The sequence below is a fragment of the Echinops telfairi genome, unplaced genomic scaffold, assembly GCF_000313985.2.
Source record: "Echinops telfairi isolate 266 unplaced genomic scaffold, ASM31398v2 ScPeMD7_1;HRSCAF=3_1, whole genome shotgun sequence".
NCBI lineage: Eukaryota > Metazoa > Chordata > Mammalia > Afrosoricida > Tenrecidae > Echinops > Echinops telfairi.
This window is the reverse complement of record NW_022103897.1, coordinates 5,185,605-5,208,077: the sequence shown is the minus strand read 5'-3', so window position 1 is coordinate 5,208,077 and position 22,473 is coordinate 5,185,605. Positions and strand designations below refer to the sequence as shown.

General features: G+C 42.5%; 1 protein-coding gene across 1 annotated transcript in view; it reads left to right on the top strand.

Moving 5' to 3' along the window:
• The window catches only part of TLE1 (TLE family member 1, transcriptional corepressor), a 118,548-nt gene that overhangs the window by 27,622 nt on the left and 68,453 nt on the right, over positions 1 to 22,473 (top strand). Inside the window, exons 5-6 of the mRNA XM_004713910.4 lie at positions 7,986 to 8,048; positions 9,896 to 9,970. Coding sequence (XP_004713967.2) covers positions 7,986 to 8,048; positions 9,896 to 9,970 — 138 coding nt within the window. The remainder of the gene's footprint in view (positions 1 to 7,985; positions 8,049 to 9,895; positions 9,971 to 22,473) is intronic.

Here is a 22,473-nt window from a genome sequence, read left to right as displayed (position 1 = left end):
TCATGCACCCACTTTGCCTTCAGTGATCGTGCCGGGAAGATAAGCATCACAGAATGCTGGGTTATTAGAACAAAGTGTTCTTGCATTGAGGGAGTACTTCAGTGGAGGCCCAGTGTCCATCTGCTACCTTAATGCTAAACTTATAAATATATGCACACAGATCTCTTTCCCAACATCATAAATAAATATATTTACATATGTGCATGCCTGCATCTAGACCTCCACAAATCCCCTTTACCTCCTAGCTCTTTCCACTATTTCCTTCCACCTTCCTCTCAGCCCACCACCATGCTCAGCCCTCATCTGGGTTTCAGCAACTCCTCTCGGCTACATTGCCCCTGATCAAGCCCTACCAGCCCTCTTATATCCTCCTCATCACTGATTTTGGACCACTTGCTTTAAGGTGAAGCTTTTAAGAATCTCAGAACCCTAAAAATTTAAGTTAAGGTGTCTCTGAGAACATGTCTTTAGTTTAAGAATTCAGCAGAGTGCAACAGGAGTTTGATTCATTGCTGACCTTCAAGATATTGGACCATGTCTAACTCAGCTTCACTCCACTCTACAGGAATTTTAACAACTGCTGAGGCAAAACTTCTTTTTGTAAACAGAGCCTTATTCTAACACTGTTTACTAGCCGTTTATTGGATTGTGCCTTGGTTGTTGAGTTTAGGGAGGCTTGGGGATTCAGTGTTCGTTCCATGAAGCGTGACTTGACAGTATGGTAAATGTGTGCCCTGTGCTTCATTTTGATGGTGGAGGGTTCAGTGAGGAGAGATAACAAAATACTTTGTAGAAATCTGCTCTTAGGGTGTTTTTCCATCTTGACTTACATGCAGGAAGCTGTTAGGGAACTGTATGGAAGCTTTATATAAACTGTGACTTTTGAACACATGGTTTCCTTTGCCAAATAGATAGTAAGTGCTATGGAAGGCTTGAAAATGGTAAAGAAGAGAAGAGTTTGTTAAGCAAAAAAGAGGAAGGCCCTTGCCAGGATAGATTGACACAGTGGCTGCAACTGTTGGCTCAAACAAGAACATTTGTGGAAATGGTACAGGCCGTGTTTTATTCTGTTGCACATACAGTCGCTGTGAGTTTGTCCAACTCGATGGCACCTAACATTGTCTCTCTCTCTCACATGGTTTTTTTTCCCTTCATTTTATTTATTTTTATTTTTAAGGTTATTTTATTGTGGCCTCTGACAACTCATAACAATCCATACATCAATTGTATCAAGCATATTTGTACATATGTGGCCATCATTCTTTTCTAGACATTTACTTTCTATTGAGCTGTTGGCATCAGCTCCCCACCCCCCCACCCCCTGTCCCTGTTGTGACCGCTTGATAAATTATAAATTATTATTTTCATGTCTTACACTGACCCCTATCTCCCTTTACCCATGGTTTCTATTGTTCGTCCCCTGAAGGGGTGGTGGTGATTATGCGTTGATCCTTGGGATCGGTTCCACCTGCCTCCTCTCCTTTCTTCCTTACATGTATTTTTTTAGTGGCACCGTGGGAGAAAGGCCTAATGATCATCTTACCAAAAGGTTGTTGTCAGTTTTAGTGAATGGTAATCCCATGTGTTTCAGAATAAGAGCTGCACTCCATAGGGATATTAAGTCTGTGACCTTTTGGAAGCAGATCATTAGACATTTCTTCTGAGGTGCATCTGGGTAGGTTTAAGCTGTTGTTAGGGTCAGCAGCCAAGTCCTTAACAGTTTGTGTCAGCCAAGGACTCTGTGGCCACAAAGATTACTTGAGTACATTCTGACAGAGCCAATTAAACCCTATGGAGCAGTTCTGTGTAACCCAGGAGACATCAGTCAAAATTGACTTGATGGCATTGAGTTTTTTTGTTTGTTTGAAGAATTGGGGTAAACTCTTATATGTGTATATCACCTTATAGTGCTATGAGTGTATGTTTATTTATTATATATGTGTTTAATATGTAAAAATCTGTCATACTTTATTTAGCAAATTTGATTTTCGTGAAACTCAGGTAGGTAGATTGGTTATAATCTCTTACCCAGATAAGAGACCTGGAACCCAGTGGGTGGGGTGACTTGGACAAGGACATCTAATACAAATTTTGCTGAGATGCAAACCTAATTTTTCAGATTTTGAGTGTCCGTTTTATTAAGCAAACCAGTGGGTGGAGTTGGCATTGGCTGGGACAACATAAGATTGTTTTGAATCCCTGATCTCTGTTAACTCACAGGCAGTGGCCATCCATGGAGCCAGGCTCCATGCTGGGACCTTCACCCAGCTCCATTAGTTGATTTTTCTGGGCATGAGAGCTTCATGAAGGTATGGATTTGGTGTGGGAGAAAGAAGTGCAGTCTGTTTCTGTAAAGATTTACAGTCTCAGAAAGCCTATATGACAGTTGTACTTGGTCCTAAAAGATTGATATGAGTCAGAACCTGTTTGAGGGCAGTGGATATGGTTTGGGTGGGCAGAAGTAGTTGCTACATGCTGACTTAGTGTACTGTCTTGCACAGTCTCAGAAATAAGAGGTACAGGGAAATTTCATTTATAAATGTGATATGTCATGGGATGTCAGTTATCTGACTCATGTATAACAAAACAAAATGATGCCTGGTGTTGCATTATCCCCATAATCGTGAAGTTTGAGCTGGTGTTGGAGGCCCTTATGTCAGTCCGTCTCGTTGAGGGTCTCCCTCATTTGCTCTGACCCTCTACCAGTCATGGTGTCCTTCTCCAGAGGTGGGCCCACCCAGATAATGGCTTCAGAATTGATTGAGGCAATGTCTCACTGTCCTCGCTACTAAAGCATGCTGGCCGTATTTCCCCCAAGACTGATATGTTGTTGTTTTGGCAGTCCAGAGGATAGCCAGTATTTTCTGACACCAACAAATTCAAATGTGTCTGTGTTTTGTGTTTCTTAATTACATTGTCTAAATTTCAGGATAGTCTTTCTGTCAGTCTGTGGTGACTTCTGTGTTGCTACGATGCTGGAAGCTATGTTACCAATATTTCAAATGCTAGCAAGAAGTCACCTATGGTGGACAAGTTTCAGCAGAACTTCCACACTCACGCAGAGTAGGAGAAAGTCCTAGCGATCTGAAACTTAACCAGTAGATTTCTTATGAATAACAATAAAACCATGCTTGGCTTTGGTTTCAGCCCTGGCATTCCTCATGGAAGGGGGCAAGGATCCTACTGCCCTCATTGAAAAACCACTACAACTTATGAATATATACCAAATTGAGGGTCCTATTAGCATACCCATGAGTTGAAATAAGAGATGGCACTAAGAATGGTGGTAAGGGTTTTGTGCCCCTATCCCCAGAGTATTTTAAGGAAAGGGAACAACCTTTATCAAATCCTCCTGGGGTAAGTGATGTTGCTTTAGATAGAGTTCACAAAGCATCTTCATACAAACTGACTGCATCCTCAGAGAAACACTGCCTGCCTGGAAGTAGGTGCCCTTGTAAGGACAGTGAAGCTGAGGCACGTGGAGAATGTCAGTGCTGCATTCAGGAAGAACCAACTTCTAAGTCTAAGAGCTAAGATGAATTCAGTCTTTCTGCTCCCAAGTCAATTTGGCTTGTCAGATGATAGCTTGAGATAGGATTTAGAGACCCAGCAGAGAGTGGAGACAGCTTGGTTAAGATCCTCCTTTGTTCTTATTTCCATTTCTTCTCCAGACCATGTGCTTCAAATTCCAAGGACATCAGTTGTTGCTTTTGATGTTTCTTGATCAATTTGAGCTTTCATCTTATCTCTCCTATGTCAGTCTTGCCCAGTTCTACCTGTTTCATTGTTTCCCCCAGCTTCTGATGTGCTTTTCTTTCATCCATGCCTTCATCTGTTTTGTTGTAGGTAACTTGATGATGTTACTAAAGGTTTGTGGGTTTATTCCATCCACACTGGGTCTCACTGTTCCTTGACTGTGTTCATTTTTCTTTGAAGCAATTGTGAGTGCTAATACATAAAATGATACTGAAGATGAGATAATATTTTCTTTATAGACTGCACTAAATTCCAGTCAGATCAAGTCATTCACTCTAAAAAGTACAACCATTGCAGCCCCAGAAGTAAGGACGTATAATCTTGAGGTGCCTCCTAATCCTGACCCCAAGACAAGGAACAGACGAAGAAAAGTATGTGGTTTGAACACATAGGAGTTTAAAGTTCTGTCTAGCCAAAACTCTGTTTTAAGCAAGCTGGAAAGACAGTGGCTGGCTGGGAAACTGCTGAAGGGTTAACATTTGTCCTATGAAAAGAACTACAAAAAGACCATGATAATTCAAACACCAATGAAAAATAGACAAAGGAAAACTACAGTGAGCCAATAAGTGTATGAAAAGATGTTTAACTTCTGGAAGAATCCAAGTAATGCAAATAAAACAGATCAGTTTTTAATCTATTAGATGGTTAAAGATTAAGAAAAGGTCAACACGTCCCAATATTGACACTGGGTGGGAGGGCAAGCACCCTTGTACTCTGCTGGTGTTCATGCAAATTGCAGTGGCTTTTCTGCTGGGCAGTTCAGCAGCATGCATTGCAATTTAAAATATGCAGACACTCTGACCCAGTGAACTGTGGGTATAAACACACTCTAGTTGCCTCAAAATTACAAGCAGTTAGTTCTAAGACTGCTGGGATGAGGACTATACTATTCGATCCATGTAAGACTTTCATTGTTCACATTTCAGAGGTGTTCTTATTACTATTTATAGGTAGACAATAAATAAAAAGAACAAATTACTTAATAGAAAGCAAAATCAGTAAAGAAAAGGAGCAGATTTGCAGTGAACCAGTGCACCTGTTTGCATATCCCACTTAGTACTGTAGGGGAGCGACCTGAGTATGTCCTAAAGAGGACTCATTCTTCTCCCTTTCAAAATTACCCAGATCCATATCTGTGTCACTGGGCATTGCACGCTGAGGATCTAATGTCGTCGGCATGTGTCTGGTCTCTGCAGGTTTACCATCACATTAAGTGCAGTGTGACTTGGTTGTCTCTTCGTAGCTTTTCTTGGCCCCCCTTGTTCTTGCTGGTCCAGCTTTCAACTAGCAGCTTTGGGACAACCCTGGGGCAGTCCCAGGGTTAGGCTTGACATAGGAACAGCTTTTGAGGCAAAAGAGTGTGACAAGCAAACATCATATGGTGTCTTCCCAGGCTTCTTTCCCTGCCCAGATATGCCCTGCTCTGCTCCTTGGGCCAGCTCTGCCCATCGCTGCTTTCTGCTGGCCCCCCGGTTCCCTCTGCTCACACTGATAACACTATTGCTCCGCTGCTTCACCTTTGCTGTGTTTCCTTCCAGATTCGGTGCCCCTTGACCTGCTTTACAGCTCTTGTAGGAGGTGCCCAGCACAGGGTCCCATGTCCAAGGGATACACACCACCCCTCACCCTCTATGGCAGTGGTTCTCAGCCTTCCTAATGCTACGACCCTTTAATACTCTTCATGTTGTGGTGATCCCCCAACCATAAAATTATTCTCATTGCTACTTCATAACTGTAATTTTGCTACTGTTATGAATTGGGTGACTCCTGTGAAAGGGTTTGACCCCCAAAGGGTCACCGGTTGAGAACTACTGCTCTCTGGCTTTTGTTGATCCGGAAACCCTAAAATCCTCTGTGAGACTGCTCGCTTTTATTGAAACACTTCTCAACTTCGGGGCATGGCTTTCATAAACTAGTCAATCACTTATGAGGAAATTAAATGAAACAGTCCTATTGGACAGATTTGCGAGCCTCTTGCTGTGGATAGCAAACCAACCAATCTGTTCAAGCTGCTTAAACAGTTAGTAAACCCACCAGCCCTTTAACAGACTGTGGTTCAACCAATCATTTTGGGTCAATTTTCAACCCACGGCCAGAAAGGCCACATAAAAGAAATGACATTATCCCGCACCCAGCAGTTTCATTTCTAGGAATTCCTAGTTTGCCATTATAAAAACTAGTTGACTTTGCCTACTAATGTCGCAAACACTTAAGCATATTCGTTCTTTGGTATCAAAGTGTCTCTCATCTCGGGCTCCAGAACATGTAATGAAGGTTTGGAATAATGCTTCCAGAATCATGAGACCAATGCCGTGGATTTTAATGTTCTTTTGTATTTTCACTCATGGCATCTGTGTGTATTTGTGTGTTTATATATTCCAAGTGAATATACATTTTGAATATTCTGGAAACTCAAATGAATTTTGCAAAGGGAAAAGTACATAATGCTGTTCAGAAGGTTTGGTAGGTAGAGAGTGGGAAAACAAGGGTCCGTCCAGGAGTACGTGAAGGGTATCCTTACTCTGTAACATATACCTAACCAGGGACCCAAGTACACAGCACACCCTCCCAAAATCTTGTTACAAAGGAAAGGGAAATCTGCCCATGCTTTCTAGGAGAGCCATGCCCTTGAGTTAGCTGTGATCAAATAACTGGGTGGAGCTGAGTCACTTCTGTTTCTGCACCTGGTCCAGCTGCAGCCTCTTTGCATATATCTGTTTGCTGTGTTGGCTGAAGCAAGGTCATAGGCTTGAGCTCTCATTTCGCTTCCTTGTACTAGACAATTTCTTCCATAGTATGGTCTTACCTCATGGAGAACTGAGCTGACTTGGCTCCAGGCCAATCCCATAAAACCTGAAGACCTTGTTCTAATTGGAACAAAGGGTGGCTTTTTTTTTAAGTACTTGTATGTAGAGTTTCCAGTTGTTTGTTTTGTTTTCTTCCTACTGTATCTTAACTGTTCAAATCGGTATTTCTCAAAGGCATTGACAGCAGGGTGTTATAATTTTTTCCTTGCCATCCTTTTTCCATTCTTAACACAGTAATAGCAGCAGTATTAGTAGACATAGACAAAAAATGATGAAATAAATAAAATCACTGAACCTCTAAGGTCTTCTCAGATGACCTTTATATGTGAAAAAAATGCAGAACTGCTTTGCATGACTCTAAAGGTGTGACAGAGGTGGGGGCCGGTGGATCTCGCCCTACACCAGAGGCCAAGCAGCATTTATTCGTTCTCTCCCTGTCAGTAACTCCAAACAGCAGAGAGGCTGCTCTGGAATTTGAGCTGAACAGGGACTTCCTTTTCTTCAGAACAGCCTCAACAACAGACACCTGTATACATCTTGCCTATTTTTGAATGAGTTGTTTGGCCCCTTCGGTGAGCTCTTTCCTCTTTGATGCTGAATTGTGAGACTTGCTTGACAAATTTGGCTCGACTGTCCTGTGGGACTGGAATCCTGCTTCTGTAATGGTTTCTTGGTTTGTGTGAGTTGTTGAGACTCCATGAAGGCTCCTTCCGTGAATATTCTGTTTCACCTGCCCAGGGCAGGTGGGATGGTGGTCAGTGGGCTCTTTCTTCTCTCCAGTTTAGACCTAACCTTGGAAAGTTATAGGAGGGCTTTGGTTGTGGCAGAGGATTAACGTGCTGGGCAGCCAACTCTAGAAGATTGGAGACGTGAATACACTCAGAGGCTCTGTGGTCTTATTTAAAATAACGAGCCATTGACAGTCCTGGGGAGCACAGTTTGACTTGACACACATTGGGGGCTCCATGAGTTGGAGCCCACTTGCCAGTAATGGGATGTGCCCATTTTGGAAAGATAGTGTCGACAGTGTTGCTATTCCAGTAATTTCCAGTACCGATTTGAATGAATTTGCTATAAGTGTATCAATGTGCCGTGGTATGCTAGAATTAAGTAAGCATATTAAGTGGTTTGCAGTGGCCGGTTTAGATGGCTCATTGTGCCTTAAACCACATAGCTTCTCTGACTCAGACTACCATGGTCTTTTATTAAGTGACCACCAATACATGTGATTTTTAACTGGGATTAATGTCTGCCACACACCTCAAGATACAAGATACAAATTTGTCAGTAATATAACCTGGCTGAAAAATTGTATGCCCTCAAGGGTGAGGTAATGGAGGAATCAAGTGTTGGGGTAAAGTGTTACTTTTATGAAATGAGTACGACGTGTTCTAAACATTTGTATGGCTTTGTCTTTTATAGACGGAAATCGCCAAGAGATTGAATACGATTTGTGCACAAGTCATCCCATTTCTGTCTCAGGAAGTAAGTAAAACTGTTCAGCTGTTAAAGTGCAATTATGTTGCTTCTCTGTTTGCAAATTAGCTAGTTTTAAAGATGTTAATTTTATCACAAGGGACAAGTGTGAAGAACATCTGTTACAGCTGAAGTGTGCAAACCCCCTGCTATTCCATCTAACAGATCTGAGGGCACATTGCGGAAGTGGTGACAATAGCTCAACCTCAAATTAAATTTTTTTTCCTGTGGAAAACTGAAAAATGGCTATCAAAGAAAATGCATTCACTTTCTTTGAGAAATGGTAGACTCTTGAGATCAGCTGATGACTCAGGTGTCTCCCCTATATTAACCATAAGTTTATCTTATGCTGAATTTTAAAAACGGTTCTATCCGGCTAGATTTTACCTGTGAAAGCAAGTATTTCCTTTGTGCGTATCTATCGAGTTGAGTTGGCATTATGTGAAAGGAGCACTGTCCACAGAAGGGGTGGATGACGGTAATCCGAAAGCTAAAGTAAATATTTCTAGTTGATGGAAGATTTATATTCTGATTTGTCTGATAATTTGCTGTACTATTTGGATATAGGCAAATAAATAAAATGTGTGTGCTCCAGATGAATGTATCCTGAGGAGAGTGGACGCTTATTGGGTCACGAGACAGACTATTGGGTATCTGTTCTAGTTGGAAGGTGCTCCGGTGGCACAGTAGTTTAAGCACAAGACTGTTAACTGAAAGGTTGAGGGTGCAAATCCACTACCTGCTCTGAGGGAGAAAGATGAGGCAGTCTGCTCCAGTAAAGATTTATAGTCTTGGAGCAGTTCTGGATCCTACTGGCTTCCTGTGAGTTGGAATCACTTTAACAGCACTCTGTGTGTGTTAGTTGGCCTCTGCTCTGCCGGCCTCAACACCTTTGCTGTGTGTCAGTCTCCTCCAACATAACATTTGTCTACTAATGTTACGGTGTAGACCAGGGGTCCTCACACTTTTTAAACAGGGGGCCAGTTCACTGTCCCTCAGACCCGTTGGAGGGCCAGACTGTAGTTTTTTAAAAAACTATGAACAAGTTCCTATGCATACTGCACATATCTTATTTTGAAGTAAAAAACAAAACGGCAAAAACACCTGGTGGCCTGGATAAATATCCTCGGCGGGCCGCAGTTTGAGGACCCCTGGTATAGACTTTAGGCCTTTTGGAAATGGTCATTTGCTAGATTTCAGTAATTCTAGTTTCCATATGAGTCCCAAATGAACACGTGGTGTTGTTTTTGACAGTGGTTGAGTTGAGGCGAAGAGTGCAATGTGTTTCCAGCCTGTAAGGGAGCGTGGGGTCCTCCTTTTCCCTTGGAAGGCTGACACCTCAAAAGGTTAAAGGAGGAGAGGGCTTCACAGCGTTGCTAGAAACTACTGGAGGGCTAATAGTTGTTGATCACAAAAGTGGTTGCAGATCGATTGCGTAAGCTTTACATATTGAAATGGGTGTTTTAAAGTTCTTGTCCACTTCATTTGCCCAAACATTTACAACCCCTTCTGACAATCAACCAGTGATCTCCTAAATTCCATATTGCTTATTTCCCAAGGCTGCAGTTACTACTGTGGATGTGTTTTGGGCCTTTCTTCTGTTCTCAGTCTAACACGACCAACAGAGTTGTAAGTGGTGACTGCTGTTGGTTAGAAATAAAGCATCGTCTCTGTTTCCCTTTCCTGTTGCACTTGGCTTCTTTGGAATATGTGTGGTCGAGAAACTGTGTCTTCAAGCCCTTTAACTTGTGTGGTGTGGAGAATTTGTCTGGTTGCTCCTGTGATTTAAGTAACCCACAAGTGATACTCTTGGCTGCCTTGCTTACTAACATTTCTCCTTCTCCTTGTTTCCAAAGCATCAACAACAGGTGGCCCAGGCCGTGGAACGTGCCAAGCAGGTGACCATGGCAGAGTTGAATGCCATCATCGGGGTACGTGGCCTACCAGGTCTACCTCCTACAGTGTGTATAACCAGCTTTCCTTTTTTATTAATTTCATGACTTAATATATGTATATGTATGATTTTGTGTAGGTTAATGCTTACCCATTTGGATTTGATAAGGGTAGGTAGGGGGGTTGGAATACATTGAGGTAAATGTAGAAGAAAGGGGTTGCCTGGGGAAGATAATAGATTTTAGGAAGGGAAGAAAAATAAATCTGCTTTTCCATGGGAAAGTGAATGTAGCTCACCCTATGACACTCAAACCACCCAGGCTCCAGCAGCCAAGTCCAAATGCGGATTTTAAGGACTTTGCTTTCCCGAGTCTTACAGCTTTAGGTCACAGAGAGGTGGCGATGGGTCTCTGGTCATTTCCTTTAGCTATCTTTGCTTTCTTCCTTAGACTCGGAGGGTAGTAGAACAGACGCAATTGTTTGTGCTTTCTCTTTCTGGTGCATCTTTCATGAATTTTTAAGCGGCACACAAATGAACAGAGTTCGCTCCTGCCATGGAAGAAGTGTTAATTGTCTGCCACCGTGTTCTCAGCTTTTCACCAGGTTTCGGCTGGCATAGGTTGAGTTCAGTCAGTGTTCCTCGCCGCCGACAGGTTGTCAATCACGAGTCATTTGCTCAGCATTAATGAACCTGGTGAACCATGCAGTTCATCCCCTGCATGAGTCCTTCCCCCAGCCACCCCCTCCTTGCAGGAGCCAGTGGGGCTCTCAAGTTTCCTGCCCTTCCAGACCAAGCAAAAGAAGTAGCTGAAACAAGGGACTGTCCTTTTCATTTTATTCATATGTGAGTGCCTTGAACAGATTCAAATTACTCATTTATCAATTTATGTTAATTGCTTGTGAGAAGATGCCCTGCTGGTCTTTATAGTTCCCTCAGACACTTTGTAATGATAATTAGACATGCTGCTGTAAGGATTAAGAGTGCCATAGACCAATGATGGCCACAGACAATGGAACCAGTTAATCCTTCAGGGCTTAAAATTACATCCCAACTGGAGACGGAGGAAAAAACATAAGAGCGAAGGAGGATTAAAGAATGAGGCCCAGCTTGAAAACTCTCCTTTCATCAGTTTCTCAATTGCAGATCTGCAGTCGGGTTGCCTGTGGTAAGCTATTGGCAGTCAATTAGGTGAAATAAACTGGGAGGGTGACCTTCATTTCCTTTTAATAGCTTTTTCCTCCCTGAAATGGGGAGCTTCAGTGGATTTTCAGCTTAAATTTTATTCAGGCTGCTTTATTACACTTGACAGCTTAGCTCTGCATAAACAATTTTCTCCTCCTCCCCTTCCCCTCAGATACAGGCTGCGTGCCCCGCCCCCCCCCCCCCAACTTTTAGTATCACATTTTTGACTGTTACTTAGTGGGCTCTCTAATCACATTCAACAAAAAACACAATTACATCTGCATTTGTCTGCTGCCTTCTGTACCCTTTTCTTGTGTAATGAATTGCTTTCTTTCAGAGATCAAATCAAATATTCACTGGTACTTTTGCATGTACTGTGTTTGATTAGACCGGGCTAATAGTGAATTGTACTTGTAGCTTGAGCAGGGAAATTTTTTTTTTAAACCCAAATGAATGAGGATGGAAAAGCCTGTTTTGATTAAAGTATGCAAAGCAGGTCTCAAGTACCCAGTTTAAACTTTGTGGAATACGTCGGTTTTCTGATAGGCCCTACATTTTTACATATAATGTCTTGATGGTATTAACTCTTAAATCCTCAGAGTTCCTGTCCAGCCCTTGTGAATTTCTTCTGTGATTCATAGCTTCTCTGACCTCCCATTTAGAAAGGAAGATGCTGTACTTATATTTTATGGGGAATGCTCGTGGTTAGTTGCATCAGAAAATAATTACAGCGGGCTACTTTTGTAGGAGGTTAGGGGAGTTGCTGATGATGCATATGGCCTTAGTCCAGGATGTATTTTGAGAATATAAAGGCAGGGGAGCTCTGATAAGGTGGCAACTGTAACCTGAATAGTGGGGACTGGACCCAGTGCAAGCCCTTGGCCTGATTTTGGCGTACCGGCAGATGCAGTTTTCCACAAGTTTAGTTTTGGGGTAGCTTATTAATTAATGTCTCTTTTAAAGTTTGTAGTGATCCATAATTATCCTGCGCCATAAGTTTCATGCTCTGGCATATGCTTGATTTTTGCTTGAAAGGACTTGTGTGCATCCTGGAAAATCGAAGTAGCATAAAATTGGGTTGACAATTCAGTGGACCTTTGCACCCCTTCATTGACCATGCAGTGTGTCAAACCTGTCTCCCCAGAGGGGAGGAGGTACTGAGAGGCTGTCTGTTCCTGTACACAGCAGCTGCTCGAGGAGTAAATGCAACCGGGTTTGATAGCAGCTGTCAGTATTGTTCAGGGACCAACTTAGGGTAAAGAACAATGGGAGAGACCGTGCTTGGAGTCTGCATCGACTTTCAGACTAAGAAAAGAAATAGTAATTTAACTTAACGGGTTAGACATCTATTACAAGTGTGAAAGATCATGAAAGAGTACCCTTTAAAATGCAAATGAGCCGAAACATTCTCATTCCCTTTAAGGTGCAATCAAGGGGCTTATGGCTTGCTTGATAGGGCTAAAGACCTTTCTCTTTCAGCAAACCTGGAAAAAAGTTAAAAGCTTCTCAAGGACACCCAGCTTCTAGGTAAGCTCAAATTGTGTCTTGGGCCCATGAATGCTCTTTTCCGAGGAGGATGGTTATGTTTTTCTGCCCTTGCTGAGCAATTTAATGTTGCCCATTTCATACCAGCATCGAAAATTTAGTTCTCACAGCACACAGAAAATACTGAGTTGTAAGTCTTTTCTACCACAGCATCTGCCTTTAAGTGGAATGCTGTGGATCCTTAGTATTTAGGAAAGGTACCTACAGAAGTTCTTAGATACTTAGTAAATGGAGGAACTGTAGACCTACTCTGGTTAAACTTTTTAAAAACAATAGCTGTGATTGATAGACAGATCTGATGACTAGCAGAATAATAACCCCAACTCCCCTTTTTAAGTCTTGATTTTTACAAGCTTTTTGTGCAACTAAATATGTTCTTATGACAATAACAAGAATATTTAATAATGCGGAGACCGCAATAACCCCAGGGTTTATTTGGTTTGGCTAAACTCCCTTGTGCTTTAGGAAAAGTTATGTTGTGGGAAGTGAACTTAGTCATTTGGTAACTTGAGTTTTTAAATCTGATTAGCCTTCATACTTTAAAAAATGGAGCAATTTCAGTAGAAATCAGTGTGAACGTACGAACTTAAGATGGGGGTTTAGAGATGGCAACCTTGTTTTCTTTTCTCACTTATTTACAGGTAATCTGATATGTTCATGGTGAATGGAGCTTCTGTCCAGCACCCTTATGGGGACCCAGTTACTGATCTGATTTATGTACTCCTGCTTCTTACCCAAGATTATAGTTCTCTGTGAATTTTAAAATTTTAGTATGAAATAAAAGCAGTCACGGGTATTGGTGATGTCTGACAAGCTATGTTCTTGTGTAGAGGGGGTGGCTTGGTATATGGATAACTGTTGTGTCGATGACAGGAGTCTTTCAGGCCATCTGTACTTGAGAGATTGAGTTGTAGACCCTCAAGGACTCTCCACGGTTGCATGAGATGATTGGTTTTAGTATTAGGAAAGTGTTGGATTATTTTTCTCCTTTGACTGTAGCTGTCGGCCATCTATGGGATTGTAGTGTGTGAAGTTTAAGAAGATGAGGTTAGCCTCTTAGTCTTATGAGTAAGCAGATAATCCCGGGAAAGCCCATCAATAACTGGGCTGTATGTTTATCAAACAAATCCACCGTAGGAGGATAATGCCTGTCCTCCTACCAAGAGCGGAAGATGACCGGACAAAAACAAACAGCACACGGTCTTCCACCGCTACTTGCATATACCTAGTGGCCAAACCTCCAACTTAAATTCTCATGAGCCTTCTTTTTGTTACGTTTCCAAAGAGGAGGGAGCAGTGTTGTGCATCCTGTGTCTCCTGTGGTTCAGTGTGTTACTGAGAGTCCAACTGAGTGCCTCTCTGGGAAAAGCAAGGCTTGGCCTCAGTGTCTGGCCTCTTTTCGGTAGGCAAGAAGCTTAAGGTTACTAAAAAAGTTGCTGATGCATTGTTTACTTTTCAAAACTAAACTTGTATTGAGTTTTATGTCAACACATATTTTCATGAGGTTTTTACTTGTGACATTGGAAGAAGAAAGCATTAGAGTATTTCTCCTCTCAATTTTCAGAGAGACTCACTTAAGTCCAAGAGTGAAAGGTAGAGTGTCCCACTTTAAGAGTTGCTATGTAATTTTAATTGAGTTATACCTTATGTACCATAAAGTTCACCTTTTCTTTTTTTTTTAAAGTTCACCTTTTCAAGGTGTATAGTTTGGTGTATAGAAGTGAACAGAGTTGTGTGGCCATCACCACTGTCTTAATTCTAGAATATCTTCATCACTCCAGAAGGAATTAGGGGACATTTCCTTCCCCATTCCACCCTGTCCTTCAGCCCTGACACCTTACTCTACTTTGTTTCTGTGGATTGGCCTTTTCTGGACTTTGTATATAAAGGGAGCCAGACAGTGAGTAGCACCTAGCTAGTGTTTGGTGGCTTGTGCTTAGAGTAATGTTTTCAAGGGCTATCTATATTGTAGCATGTTTCTTACCCATCTATATTGTAGCATGTTTGAGTACTTCATTAATTTTTTTCTTTAACTTGCTGTTCCTTATGAAGATGATCTGATTAACAGAGGACATTCGTAAAGATATAACACACCGTTTATGTATTCGTCAGTTGGTGGACATTGGGTTGTTTCTACTTTTTGACCCTTATGAAGAATGCTGCTAAGATAATTTATGACCACAGTTTTGTATGGTTGGATATTTTTAACTCCCTTGGGTATATATGTAGAAGTGCAACTGGTAGGGCTTAAGGTAACTCACTCTCTTTTGAATATAATAAAGACTCTTCTAAAGTGGCTTTCCCCCTTCCCTCTATAAATGTATGAGAGTTCCAGTTTTTCCGCATCTCCCACAGTTCTAATTATCCACAGTTTTATGTTCTAGTCCTCTTAGTGGGTAAGAAATAGCATCTCATTATGGTTTCGATTTACATTTTCCTGATGGTTAGTGATGTGGAATATCTTTTCATGTGGATTCTGTGTGTTTTTTTTTGTTTGTTTGTTTTTTAAAGAATCTTTCTCAATATGGACCTTAGAAACCTATTCTAATTCAGGCCTTTGTTTAAATCCCAAGGCTCTGATCATTGTCATAACCACATTAGTCACCCAGGGGAGGTAACGTGCACAGGCAGGGTGAGTTGCCTTGGCCAGTGTGGATGAGCTGTATGCAGAAGGAGCAGAAAGCAAAGAAACCCAACCCTGTTGTGCTCCTGCTGACTGACTCCAGCCCATGGCTGCCTCATGTGTGTCAGGGTAGGATTGCTCTGTGGGGTTTAAATGGCTGTGGCTATTTTTGAAACGGATCTTTTGAAAGGGTGGGTTGAGACCAGCCTTTTAATCACTTGTCCAGTGCATAACCACTTCTGCCACTCAAGGACTCCTGAAAGGAAAGGAGCTTATATACTTCTCACAACTTCTGGTTCCTTGCTGTCCTGGTCTGCCTGCAGGTGCGACAGCCTTGTGCTTAGCACTCGTCAATTTATCTATGTGCTCCTGTTTCGAGGTGGGACCTTTCAAGGGGGTCGTATTTATTATTGTTGTTGTCTTCAAGTGGTTTGAGCGTTCTTAGCCCAGTAAGCAGTTCCGCCTATTTATCACCCTTGCCCCCTTTTGGAGAGAGCAGCCATTCACATAAACGGGAGGATTTCAGATAACCCGTGCGGCAGTGTCCTGGTTGTTTCTGCTGCCGCATGGCCTTTCCCACTTGCTTGATTACTGTAGCATTCCAATGTTCTTTTCCTTGCAGCCTCCAAAGATAAACCCAGAATGTTTTAAAGAACAGGGAAATAGCAGAAACCCAGGAAGATGATTCAAAAAGAACTGTCAACAGATGCTGCTTTTCCTTTTTCCTTAAGTGTCTAAATACCAAGTGCTACAAAATGCCACTTACTGTCACACTGCTAATCTTTTAAGGATTCCTGGTGATGCTGTTTAGTAGGCATCCAGCTGCTAACAGAAAGTTTGGTGGTCCAAACCACCAGCTACTCTCATGTTGAAAGGTGAGGCTACCTGCTCCCAGGAAGGTTTACCGCCTCAGATATACTAAAGAGCGTTGCTTTGTGTTGTAGGCAACTTGGTGGCAGTGGGCTTGGCTTGGGTTTGGTCACTTTTAGTGGCTTGGTGGTGTAGTGGTTACACATTGTGCTGCTAACCACATGGTCAGCAGTTTGAAACCACCAGCTGATCTTGGGAGAAAGAGGAGGCATCCTACTCCTGTAAAGAGTTATAATCTCGGAAGCCCAGAGAGGCAATTCTACCCTGTGCTATAAGATTGCTATGGGTCAGTGGCAGTGAGGTTTTTGTTTGTTTGTGTGTTTGTTTTGAGCATCGTAGGTGCTGTTTGTGGTGGTGGTGGTGGGGGCATGGATTTTAGTTGTGGTTGGGTTAAGTGTGTGATCTTTGTAACACAGTTTTTACCTAGTTATAAAACTATAAAACTCAAGTAGAAAGCAGGTGTTTTGAGAATGATGATGGCAACATAGGTACAAATGTGCTTGACACAATTGATGGATTGTGATTAGAGTTGTATGAGCCCCTAATAAAATGATTAAAACAAACAAACAAAAAACACTATAGAACTCCCCTCCCTCATGGAGCTGATTTCAATTCATAGTGAGCCTGTAAGACAGTAGAACTGCTTCTGAGACCCTTCTGAGACAAAATCTTTTTTGTTTGTTTTAGCAGAGTATTAATTTTCTAGTTTCTCATTCTTTTTTAATCATTTTACTGGGGGCTCGTACAACTCTTTATCACAATCCACACATCCATCCATTGTGTCAAGCACATTTGTGCATTTGTTGCCATCATCATTCTCAGAACATTTGCTTTCTGCTTTAGCCCGTGGCATCAGCTCCTCATTTTCCCCCCTCCCTCCCCGCTCCCCTTCCCTTCTGAACCCTTGATAATTTATAAATTATTATTACTTTTTCATGTCTTACACTGCCCGATGTCTCCCTTCACCCACTTTTCTGTTGTCCGTCCCCCAGGGATTATATGTACATCCTTGTAATTGTTTCCCCCTTTCCACCCCACGCCACCTTCCCTCCACCCTGCGGTATCACCACTCTCACCACTGGTCCTGAAGGGATCATCTGCCCTGGATTCCCTGTTTCCAGTTCCTATCTGTACCAGTGTACATTCTCTGGTCTAGCCAGATTTGTAAGGTAGAATTGGGATCATGAGAGTTGGGGGGTGGGGGGAGGAGGAAGCATTTAGGAACTAGAGGAAAGTTGTATGTTTCATTGTTGCTACACTGCACCCTGACTGGCTCGACTCCTCCCTGCGACTCTTCTGTAAGGAGATGTCCAGTTGCCTACAGATGGGCTTTGGGTCCCCACTGCTTTGGTTCCCCACTCCGCACTCCCCCTTATTCACAGTGATATGATTTTTGTTCTTCAATGGCTGCCGATATTGCCACTCTTATGGAATTAGACACCCACATCATTCTCCTTTGTGGATTTGAACAGCTCAGTGCTTAGCCCACTGTGCCACCAGGGTGTGTTAAATTATGTAATGTAGGTTACATTTCAGAGATTAAAATTAGTTCCGTAGTTGTTAGAGTGGAGCTTAACATCTTGGGAAGATAGGGCTAGTGCTGGCTTTTGTTTTCATAGTGGCTGTCCTTCTAGTAGTTCTATCGGCGCTCTGTGGTATCCGTGCGCGGTGGGCTGTACCTGTGTTAGAGAAACTACTACACTATTACATTAGACCTCGAACGTAAACAGCAAAGTCACTTTCATTATAGTAATGTAATTGACCTGCTCTCTACCAGGTAAAATGTGAATTAAAATTCTGCGTGCATATTGGTTGCTTGGCATGGAGACGGTTACTTTATTCCATGGGGGGTTTCAGTATCATTAACTCAGGGGTTGGTGTTTAGTTTGCTTGATTCACACCTGGCCTACTCAAAGGGTTTGGATAAGAGCAAGTCCATTTTGACCTCCCTAAACCTAAATCTTGCTATGACTCACTTTCAGGCACTATAACATCAATGTGCAAAAATTCTCAGGGCACCTCTTTCTCCAAATTATTTTTAATTGTAGAGCTCTCCCCCCCTCCCCCAGTGGAGTGGGTGATGGCTTATTTTGCAGTTGTTAGTGGAGTCAGCTGTACAAAGCAGATGCTCACATCTTGAGTTGTGTCAAGGTACTTGGGTGGTGATGAAGGGACAGGGAATACTTGAATGTTTAAAAGCCTCCGTACTTTCAAAACAATAGTTTGACAATTCACTTGGCAAGCCAGTGTTTAGATTCCAATGTAATGGGACACCACTCAAGCTTGGCTCTCGACCATAGGTTTTCAGCAGACTCAGCATGACTGACATTTGGGGTTTGGTCATTTTGTCTCATGGGGGCTGACCTGTGCATTGTAGAGTGTTTAGTAGCATTGCTGACCCATTAGCAGATTCATCTTCTACCAAAAATGTCTCCAGACAGTGCCGAATGTTTCCAGGTGAGACACTGGTATATATTGATAGCCCAAGAAAAACAATTATTTTGCTAAGAACCCCCATTGCTCAAGAAAGATGCCTTTTTCTAATGGTTTTACAAATGGTTTTGCATGGGTCTTCTGTCCTATCTAAATAGGCCATCAACATTTTCAAAACCTTAGCCAGTTAGTTTATTGATGGAGCCCTGATGACCAGTAGTTGAATACTTGACTGCTAACAGAGCGAAAGGCTCTGCGGCTGGTGGTTGGAACCCACCAGTGACTCCAGGGGAGAGAGAAAGCTACAGCAGCCTCTGGAACCCTGGGGAGCAGTTCTAGTTTCTGCCCTGCCCTGCAGGCCACTAGGAGTTGAATCCATGTGACAGCACTGGATTTGGTTTGGGTGCTGCTTTTAGAGTAAATAGAAGAAAGATCAGATTGATACCAAGGGCTCAAGTAGAAAGCAAATGTTTTGAGAATGATGAGGGCAACAAATGTACAAATGTGCTTGACACATTGGATGGATGGATGGATTGTGGTAAGAGTTGTACAAGCCCCCAATAAAATGAATTTTAAAAAAAGAAAGATTTATATTTTCGTACCCTCGCTCTCTACCATGCTTATAGTCTCCAAGAATGGGAAATGTGCATGGTTTCTTGGTCTGTAGTGAACAGATGATGTGTTTTCTCTTGAAAGGGAGCGCCTGGTTTTCCAAGGGAACTTGTATGTGAAACATCGACTTCTGAGAGAAGCCAGGGGTATCTCTGCTTTGCCTTTGTTCTTTCTTCCACACGTTCTTGAAAAAGAGACCCGGGCACTTCTTCTCACATGATGGGGTTGGTGTTGGGAAATGGGGACTGCAGGGATGATTCTTCCGTCCTTTCTGGAGCCCTAGAGCCCTAGCCACGAAGGAGAAAGTTCTGGCTTATAGCAGAGTTTCGGGAATCTCACGGTTCTGGAGGTCAGTCTGAATCTAGGTACCCAGCAAGTCATGTTTTTTCTGAATGGTCTCGGGGAGCATCCTTTTGTGTCTTTCCCACTTCTGAGAGTGTACCTTTCCCCTCCCTGCCTAACTTCCCCTGTTTCATAAGATGCCACTTAGTTTGGATTAGGATATGATTAACATATGCAAAGATTTGGGGGGCACACAGTTCAACCCATACCAGCGCTCATGAGTAGCAGATTTAAGCACAAAACCCAATTTGTCATTGCCCTTAAACACCAGGCAATAAAGATGCATTTATCACTGAGTACGGGGACAGTATCAGTTCCATGTGGAAATTATCAAGCAGTGTGATTACTGTCACATGCAAGTAAGGTTTTGCTAAAGACAATTAGAAATGGTTGCAATAGTACATGATGAGAAATTTCATTTAGATTCAGAAGACAACGTGGAAGGAGGAATTTCACTACTCTTTGCAGGTGAATCCCGACTGAAAGCAGAGAGTGTCAGAAAGCTATTTGGTAATTTTGGCATTTGACTGTGTGGATTATAGCAAACCAAGGATCACACTGAGAAGAACGGGTATTCAAGGACACTTCCTTTTCCTCAAGCCCCAGGGGGAGCATTTGAATAAGATATTGTCTGATTTAAAATCAGATAGGTATGTGCGGGGTTGTGTCTTTTCACCATTAATTCTGTTTGTGTGGTGAGCAGATAATTCAAGAAGCTGGACTTGATGAATAAACAAGTGGCTTCAGGATTGAAGGGGGTCTCATTAACCTGTGATATGTAGGTTACATAACCTTGCCTGATGAAAGAGAAATAGACTTGAAGAACTTACTGATGAAGAGGGAAAAAAAAAAAAGTAGTCTTCATTGTGGTTATGCTTTGATGTAAAGACAGCAACATTCCTCACACCGGACCAATAGAAGACATATGTACCTCATAAACCGAGGGGAGATCGAAATTGTCAGGGATTTCAGTTTGCTCAGATCCGCAGTCAGTGCTCGTGGAAACAGTGACGATATCAAAATACTATGCTAGGCATATCTACATAAGACCTTAAAGAGCAAAGAATGTCACTTTGAGGACTAATGTGCACCTGACCCAAGCCCTGGTGTGTTCCTTTGCCTGATGGGCCTCTGAAAGCTGGACAATGAATAAGGACGGCTGGAGAAGAATTGTTGCAGGCTGGGTTTCACCACCCAGGTCTACTTCACAGCGGTGACGAACCAGCTTTTTATCCTGAGATTACTGCATATGTTTTGGTGCTGCACATGGTTAAGCACTTGGCCACTAACCCAAAGATCAGTAGTTCTAATTCACCCACAGGTGCCTCGGAAGAAAGCCTTGGTGAACTGTTTAATAAAGGCCTAGCCATCAAAAACTCTGGAACCTAGTTCTCCTCTGACATTCATGATGTCTCCGTGAGTTGGGACTGACTTGATAATAACAGGTGTGTGCGCGAGCGTGGCCCCCCTCTGACATAAAACCCATCTCTGAAGTCTTCTGGTGATCACACTCTTGACGATTTGGAGGGTGGGTGGCGGTCATCGGGTGGTGTCTTCTGCCCTGTGGTTAAATTCCTGCCCCTCTGCTTAGCTTCTCTCATCTGCCTTTAATCAATGCTGTGCTTAATTACCCTGCTGCACTTGCTTGTGTATGCATCAGTGCACCCACTCCCCACCCCGCCACGCCGGACATGGCTCTGGCTCTCCAAGTAATGATAGTAATTGCTGGCAGGGCAGACTTGTTCCTCATTCTTTTCCGCGCACATTTCTTATGGCAGGTGTCTAGTTTCTAATTAAGTGCTAATGAGCATGCCTAGTGGACCATGACGTTGCTGCCAGCTCCTTCAGTTTTATGTCTTGCTATTGCTGAGCTCTTAACAGGTGACAGAGCAAGAATTAGTGTATTTGGGATGACAGGAAGGTGATTTTATGCACACAGAAATGGTTATTATGATCTCAAATGGAGAATGAGTAGTTTTTAGATTATTCCCCCACAAATACTATTACCGCTGCCTGTTCTGACCTTGCCCCTGGTTGCAGTTTCCCTCTAATTAGAACTGTGCTCACTTGAGAAGAAATGGAAGTTTTAAACCAAGTTGGCTCCTAAAGATTTCCTTAAAGATGCTAGGCGTGGTTGGAAATGTACTGTAAAATTACCGTAGATGGCTGATTTCTGCTTTTCAGTGCTTCTGTTTTTTCTCCAGGGCTGGAAGTATGTGTAAGATCATAGATCAGTGTGCTGGGTGGAAATAGGTGAAGATGTGGCATGAAGACTTAATATATTCAGTACACGCAAGGGGATAATAAATAAAACGAGTAATTTAGTCCCAGGGAAGTGAGCACAAGTCAGAATCTTGAGCATGTTCTAACATTACACCTTAGAAATCGGGCTTTAATCATTCCTACTGTCTCATCAAAAATGAATTTTATGTTGGACAGCTGAAATGGGGCCCGATTTATGGTGCTGGGACCATTTCTTGGGTATTTTTTCATTTTGTACAACATGGTATTAACTACAATATGTGAGAGCAACCGTACCTTTTAATATGAACAGATTCATAATTTCTGGGATGGGTATCATGGAAAAGGAATTGGATAGGTGTGGTTTGAGTCCCTCCCAAGTGGATAAAGCCACTTTCCTTTGCTAACTGCTGATGTTTTCTGGGTCTCATTCCTGTCACCTGGGTGGTAGAAATCACATGGGAAGGGTTGAAGTGTGGGATGTGGGAGAAAGGAGAAAATTCGCCTCTGTCTTCCAGCTATGGCCAGCATGGGTCATGAAACTGGACCCTGTTCTGTGCTATGGTAGCTTAAACGTCAAGTCCAGAATTAGAGTCATTTCCGCATTGACTTCAGTCCTCTTCTGTCTAGTTGGAGAAACTCATTTATTTAATAGAATCTTCAGAGCCTTGGTTCCTTTTCTGGGAATATCG